Source organism: Juglans microcarpa x Juglans regia, chromosome 8D (assembly GCF_004785595.1).
Source record: "Juglans microcarpa x Juglans regia isolate MS1-56 chromosome 8D, Jm3101_v1.0, whole genome shotgun sequence".
Taxonomy (NCBI): domain Eukaryota; kingdom Viridiplantae; phylum Streptophyta; class Magnoliopsida; order Fagales; family Juglandaceae; genus Juglans; species Juglans microcarpa x Juglans regia.
In genome coordinates, this window is record NC_054608.1 from 32,145,307 (window position 1) to 32,153,042 (window position 7,736).

General features: G+C 34.3%; 1 protein-coding gene and 1 non-coding gene across 2 annotated transcripts; both read right to left on the reverse strand.

The window, feature by feature from the left end:
• Positions 1 to 3,577: 3,577 nt before the first annotated feature.
• LOC121243808 lies at positions 3,578 to 3,716 on the reverse strand. Its single transcript, XR_005936293.1, has one exon. It is a non-coding gene; the product is annotated as a small nucleolar RNA Z247 (small nucleolar RNA).
• Positions 3,717 to 6,275: 2,559 nt separating this feature from the next.
• Positions 6,276 to 7,168, reverse strand: LOC121241898 (protein RESPONSE TO LOW SULFUR 3-like). Its single transcript, XM_041139757.1, has one exon. It carries the CDS (start codon positions 6,830 to 6,832, stop codon positions 6,467 to 6,469), a length of 366 nt encoding a protein of 121 aa, XP_040995691.1. The 5' UTR covers positions 6,833 to 7,168; the 3' UTR covers positions 6,276 to 6,466.
• Positions 7,169 to 7,736: the final 568 nt, after the last annotated feature.

Sequence of the window (7,736 nt, forward strand, 5' to 3'; positions counted from 1 at the left end):
CAAGTGTCGGTGGTCAAGCACACTCTTTGTTTGGTGGTCATAAACATTTTCTTCAAGCTATCATTCTCTTTCAAGAATAGCCTCATACAATAACGCATTACGATAAATCGAGAAGGAATTGAAAACCTAGGATCATGGGATTTAGTGTATTCCCGAAACCCTTGGCCCTCAACAATCCTAAAGGGTAACTCATCCACTATCACCATCCTAGCAAGAGCTGCCCGGATTTTTTTCTCATTGTATTTGGTCATTCCTAAGCTCTTCTCCCCTTGGCCTTCAATTCTTGCTTCTGGGACCAAGAATGTTTGAGTCTTGTCCAACTTACTCTTACGGTTTTTGGGGCAAAGTTGGATGTGTGTTTTCATGGCCGAAGTGCCTTGCCGTTTGGGATGGCATTTCCATTGCCTCCCACAATGGTTACAAGTAGCTATAGGCTCTTCGGGATCACAATCGGGCACTCTTGTGAAGTGGACCCATACCAAAGACCGGTTCTTAGGAACTCTAGTACCAGGTGGAGGGCGAGGATTAGAACAGAAGGCACTAGGAGTGCCTACCGAAGATTCTATTGGTCCGCTGGACTTTTCAACTATGGGACATGGAGCATCAATAGGCTGTTCTGGGATGCCAGGGGAAGATGCAGCTATGGATGTAGGAGTATTTGTGCCTTCTATATTCATGATTTAAGAACTAAAACACAACAAACAAAAAAAATCATACGATTAAGATAATCACTAAAACAGCCCTAAAAGCATAATACAAACTCATTAACTCAACTTGTGGATGTTTTACAATCACTAAAACATAAATATATTTGAGAAAATATATACTCATCTTAAACAGAAAAATAGAAAAAAAAAAATCAGACCCAACATTCAACAACATAAACGAAAACACCACTAAAACAACATCAAAAATTACATATTTTTGGCCCTTTTGGATAACAGATTCCCCAATCAACAATCAACAACATAAACCCAAACTTGATGACTGATGAGTGATGAGCTTTCTGTTTAACATCAAAGATTCAAAATTTGTTTGTTCACTTGGCTCATTTAATTAATTAAAGTGCCAGAATGTCAGTGTTGTGTTTGCATGAATGCCAAAAATTATGGAGATCATTTTGTTATGAATTAAACTATAATGCCAAATTTGGAAATAAACATAGAAAAAATCAATATTACTACCGAGAGGAGCTGAGCGAGAGGGGGGCTGCGCAAGAGAGGGGCTCCGCAAGAGGGCTGCGCTGCCGCGAGGGAAGGGCTCCGCGAGAGGGCTGCGCCTGCGCGAGGGAGGGGCTCTGCGAGAGGGCTGCGCGGCAGGGGGAGACTCGAGAGATTGTTGTGCGAGAGAGTGCTGCGTGAGAGAGCTGTGTGAGTCTACGACTACGAGAGAGGGTTGCGGCTGCGCGAGAGGGAAGGGAGGGCTGCTGGCCTGTGCTGCGGCGCTGCGCGAGAGAGGGATAGGCTTTGTATTTCAGAGTCTCAGACTTTCATTTCAGCCGAATTAGCCCTAATTCACCTATTCTTGAAGATGAAATTGAAAAGGGGGGAAGTATAAATCTAAATGGCGCCGTATTGTATATATTAGTAGTATAAATCTATTTTATATATTATATATATATATATTAAGATTCATAAAAAAATATATGATATATATATTATTATATATGAATATTAAAAAAAAGGTACCGTATAAGAAATATTAGTAATACACTAATATACTTGATATATATATGTATATAGATTAAATCTCTAACCTCTTAATTCTTATACTTGATATATATATATATATATATATTAATATATATAAATATTAGTAATACACTAATAGTATTAGTATTAGTATTAATATTAGTTATACTAGTAGTGATATTAGTTATACTAATAGTTATATTAGTATTAGTTATTATTAATACTATATATTATACTAATAGTGATATTAATACTATATATAGTTATAGTGATTAGTATGATTATATTAGTATTAGTTATAGTCATTTAGTATAACTAAATCAGTATAAGTTATAGTGATTTAAATTTTAGTATAGTTATAATACTACAAGTTATAACTATTTAACTATAGTCTATATTGGTATTAGTATTAGTTATAGTGATTAGCATTACTATATTATATATTAGTATTTACTATAATGATTTTAATTTAGTATAACTATATAATAGTATTAGTATTAATATTATACTAACTATGTCCTAATAGTAATTAGTATTAGTATACTAATACTAGTATATTGCTATAGTTAATAGTACCCTATAGTAATATAACTATATTAGTATTACTTATAGTGATTTAAATTTTAGTATAACTATATTAGTATAAGTTATAGTAATTTAGTATAGTTATAATACTATAAGTTATAACTATAGTCTATATTAGTATTAGTATTAGTTATGGTGATTAGCATAATTATATATTAGTGTTTGCTATAGTGATTTTAATTTAGTATAACTATATAATAGTATTAGTATAAATGTTATATTGACTATATCACTGATTGTATTAGTACACTAATATCTAATACTAGTATATCACTATAGTTAATAGTATCATATAGTAATACTGTAATATAATATTAGTAATTAATACTATAGTGATTTATATAGTAATTTATATATAGGCTTAAAGTGGTTTACTAATTTATATATAGTAATTAATACTATTAGTAATTTATATGAATAATACTTTAGTTATTATACATTAATATTATATGTTATTATAAATTTATAGATTAGTGTTTATACATTAGTATTACAATATTACATGTCGATGTTATTATGCATCTTAGATTCTTAGTGTTTATGGTATATTATATATACATTAGTATTATATGCTATTATATTTATACATTAGTAATTTAGTGTTACATGGTAGTATTTAGTAATATTGTAAATTTGTAATAGTATGATGTTTACATGTAGTTATATACTAAACTATTATTAGTCAATTTAGTCCATATATTATAGTATAAATATATTATTTAACTAGAATATTATTGAGTTTAATTAACTATATAAGATATAGTTGTATAAAATTTAAATAATTAATATATAGAAAAACATATCTTCTTATAAAATATATATAAAATCGGAGGTGGAGGCGGAGTCAGAGGGACAATCGGAGGCAGAGGCGGAGGGTCGGAGTCAGATCAGAGCGGAGCCGGAGTCGGTTCATCAATGACTCCGATTCCAACTCCGACTCCGACTCTGACTTCTAAGAGGAAAAAACCTCCGACTCCGACTTGTCGGAGTCGGAGCGGAGCTGGTGTGGAGCTGAGTCGGAGTCGGATTTTCAGATTTTTGCTCAGCCCTAAGAGTAGGTAATATTAAACCTGTGAAAGCATTTCTTCGCTGTGTGGCCTTGTTTACCACATACTTGACAAATGACAGTATCTCAAGTGGAAGAACCACGACCAGAAGATGAATACTGTTGAGAACTTCCACGGAAACCGCGCCCCCTGCCGCGATATCCACCACGACCACGGGAAAATGTTGTGGACTTTGTTGCATAGCAACATTGACAGATGCTTGTGGCATTGGTGAATTGTGGTGGGACAGGCGAGACTCTGTAGTGAGAAGAAGAGAGTAAACTTCCTCCAAAGTGACAGGGTCTTTGCGCACAGAAATGGTAGTAACAAAGGGGTCATAATCATGACTGAGACCAGCAAGAATGTAGGTGACAATTTCGTCACAGCTGAGGGAGTGCCCAGCAATGGCCAGTTCATCAGTGTAGCGCTTAATTTGCATGAAATAATCAGTAGCAGACAGGGCACCTTTGCGGGCATTAGCAACGTCAGTATGCAACTGAATGATACGTGCACGTGACTAAGAAGAGAAAGATGTTCCAAGCGCTTGCCAAACCTTAGCAGAGGTGGTATGGGAAACAACTTGGACTAAGATTGTTTCGGTAATTGCAGAGAAAAGGACAGCAAGAACAATGGCGTCTTGCCTTAGCCAGTGATCATAGAGAGGGTTAGGAATAAATGAAGTGGTATGGGATTCGGGATTGGTAACGGCAATTTCTTTAGGAGGTATTGTGGCTATCAAGATAACCAAAAAGACCTTGGCCACGGAAGAAATGAATGAGTTGAGCTTTCCAGACATGGTAATTATCACGAGAAAGTTTGGTGATATTAATGGTTGGAGGGGTTATAAGAGAGGAAGAAAGAGGGGAAGAGTGGTTTGACATAATTGAGGAAGGAGAGGACATGGAAGGTCGTAGGTCAAATGGCTATATTTGATACCATATAGAATAATATGATAGAGTCAGTATCTGAAAGTGCTTTCTGCAATATATAAAACATATACAAAGGCTTGTTTCTATATACATCACTTGTTATCAGAGAGCCGCTTCTAAAGCTACCGTTCGGCTCTTAACAAGTATTCAAAAATCAAAAGTTTGTTTACATAAGATAACTACAATATTTAAAATTCAAACACTTGGTCGCAGCAGGATCTCATGTCCTACTCCTTCGTGATAGGAACGGTTTCAGCGAGTGAGTCAACATTCTTTGAGTCTGGTAAGTCTGGTAAGAGTTGGTCTTCAATACAGGTAAGCTTTGCATGCTACTTTTTAAAAATATGATGAAATCTCATAGTCAGATGAAAAAAATAATTTATTTTTATTTTTAAAAAAAATATACAAAACTTGTACACTTTAAAATTGTATATATAATTAGGCCTCGTTTGTTTTCAGGAAACATCTCATCTCATCTCATCTCACCTCATCATTACAACTTTTCTAAATCTCTACATAAAATAAAATAAACAATTTAACTTTTTCAAATCTCAAAATAAAAATAATATTAAAAAATTTATTCTAATAATATTTTAAGAATATATTTTATTCAATTTTTTAACTTTAATCCCAATTCATCTCATCTTATTTCTGAAAACGAACGAGCCGTAATCTAAAAATATTACTACACTCAAAATTTCCTGTTCCAATCTTTCAGAAACTTCCAAATATGTTGTCTCGAATTCGGTTACAATGTTTAGGTCTATTGAATTATTCGTAGATCAAATTCTATTTATTTATTTATATATTTTGTTTTTCCAGAAAAGAGTCAAAGGTCATCATAGAAAAAAGGGGAAGAAAAGTACTAAAATTGATTTGATCTCAAAGATATTGCGTGCACGTTTATCCGAGAGCTGGTTAGACTTTAGAGCTCCACCTTCATGCTTAAGCAATCTCCTTCATCCTCCATTCACATTCAAAATGAAACCACCTTTTAGAGGCATATGATCCCTCCAGTGATTTTTGTGTTCTTACAACGAGATGAGCCTCCACATGTTCATTTTATATCTTCAGTCTTTTTTATTAGTTATGTTTTGACCTTTTTCCATATAAAAAAATTTTAAAAATTTTCCGATATCAATAAGTTAATTATTTCACTTTCGTATCTTCTAAATAGAAAAATTCCTAGAAGCCATTTATTGGATATGAAAAAACCAAATATCAATCGGTTCATTTAAAAAGTCGAACCAATTTGATGGTATTAGAACTTAACAATAGATTAGATTAGATAAAACGATCTAGTATTTGCTAATTTTAACCCTACTAGTATTGACCAAAATTCAAAGAGATGATTGGTTTTGCCATCAACACAAATATTTGAGCAAGCTTGAGGATCATGATGATGGTATTCATGCATTTTTTTTTTTTTTTTATCATGTCATAATTTGAAATAAGAAAAATACTACTTTTTAATATATACATAAAGAGAAATTATAGTTATAATCGTGAGTGTGTAAATGTCGCGTAATTATTTAAAAAAAAAAGAATAAATATGATACTCATATAAAAAAAATTAATTTTTTCATAATAAATCTTATTCTTTTTCAAAATGACTGCACAATATTTATACATCAGTAGATTCTCAAACATGTTATGATGTATATATATATCATTAACAAATAGAACTTGAAACACGAGAGAGGATTGTTACTTGTATAATAATGAGTTTATTATTATAATAAAAATAATTAAATATTTTTTTTATCATTTAAAATTTTAAAATAAGTAATGATTTCATTGTAATATGATATCCTGATTTCGATTTCCCATTTTACGTACATCACTCTTTTTAATGTGACGAGTCATCGATGTTGACGAAACTAGATGCCACAATAATTTAAAATAATAATAATATTAAAAAATAATATTTTATTTAACTTTTATTTTTATCTAAAATATCTTTTCCAAACGGCGTTAATCATGCAAGAACTTTAAGGAAAGAGGAAAAATAAAAAGCAAAGTACACATAAAGAAGCACTTTTTTTCTTCATGAAATTGAAACAAACAAAGAACAAATCAACAAACGAAAGGAAGAAGAAGAAGGAACAGATCGGAACAAAAATTCCAAACCTTGTATGGATCGAAGCAATCAAACATAAAACATACATATAATCACACCCATAAACAACAAAGATCTGTACAAAAAACCAACTATTTATGAGGGTGTTGGTGCATGGTGGAGGGAGTGGGAGAGCTGGTCCGTGAGGGAGAGGATGCGAGCGTGGTAGGCGCGCGCCTCCAACACGGCCTCGGCCTCGAGCTCGCCGAGCTGAGAGGAGAGCCTCTCCTCCCCTTCCTCCGCCACTCTCAGCCTCTCCCACGCCTTCTGCAACTCCTTCCTCATCTCCTTCTCTCTCTCCATGCTCTTCCGGAGCTCCCTCTCCAGCTCCGCGTTCCTCTTCCTCAACGTTCCCGCTTCTTCTTCCTGATGATCTCGCTCTGCCATATAGCCGGAACTTCCCGTAGTTCTGTTTAGTACTTTGGGGCAAAGAGGTACGTTTGTTGCTATATATATAGACATGAGACGCGCGCATATACCGACGTTGAACCAGGGTACATGTCCACATTCAATGAATGAATTCGTTTTGCTGAAATTTCCTCTCCATTTGCGTGAGCAATGAGCATTTTACTCTGCTATCTGTTCTTTGACGTTTCATTTTTATTGACATTTTTCGGAAGTAATTAGTTTCGAATCTTTCGTGCGTGTTTGGCAAATGTTCTAGTCGCTGACATAACATACCACTGCGAACACCATCACTGTTCAAAGGTTGAATTGCATCAGAATTCGAAAGATATCGTAGATTTTCTTTCCACCCACCGACTAATTAATCCATTCATTCAAATTTCAAACCCCAATCCCCTGTTCTCCATGATAGATGTTCCGGCCGTTCACACTTTGATATATACAATTCAGGACTTTCACGTCCTTGCCAAGAACGAGTCAATGTCCTCAAAAGATTCTGAAAGGTAAAAGCGTCGATCAGAAAAGTCTTCAACTTGGGCCCTCCGAATGCAACATGTCAAGCTTCTCAAACCTCGAGCTAGGGGGCCTCCCAGCAGCTTCTCGAAACTGGTCCAAAGCTCTTCAAACATTCATCCAAATTCTACCTTTCTTTGTCATGGAAATTTTCTGAAAAACTTTGTGGCCTAGGTCTAAAAACATTTCCTTTCGGATTTAAAGTCATTAGATAAGATAAGGGACAGGTATGATGCGTGTGGTAACGGTATTGAAGTGACTGAGGGTGAATATGCGGGGACGGGTCGTCCCACACCGTAATTTTGTGAACAAGAATAATAAATCGTAATATATATATAAATATAATAAATATATAAGTGGGGGCGGGGCAGCAGAGTGCGAGATCCTGTTGCCATCCCTACAAGTGACTTGCATTTTTTAATCTCTGGATCATTTGTGTAATCATCAC

What these genes read in the sequence shown, in the direction of transcription:
- LOC121241898 (XM_041139757.1), bottom strand. Translation starts at nt 6,832, where the DNA reads ATGTCTATATATATAGCAACAAACGTACCTCTTTGCCCCAAAGTACTA.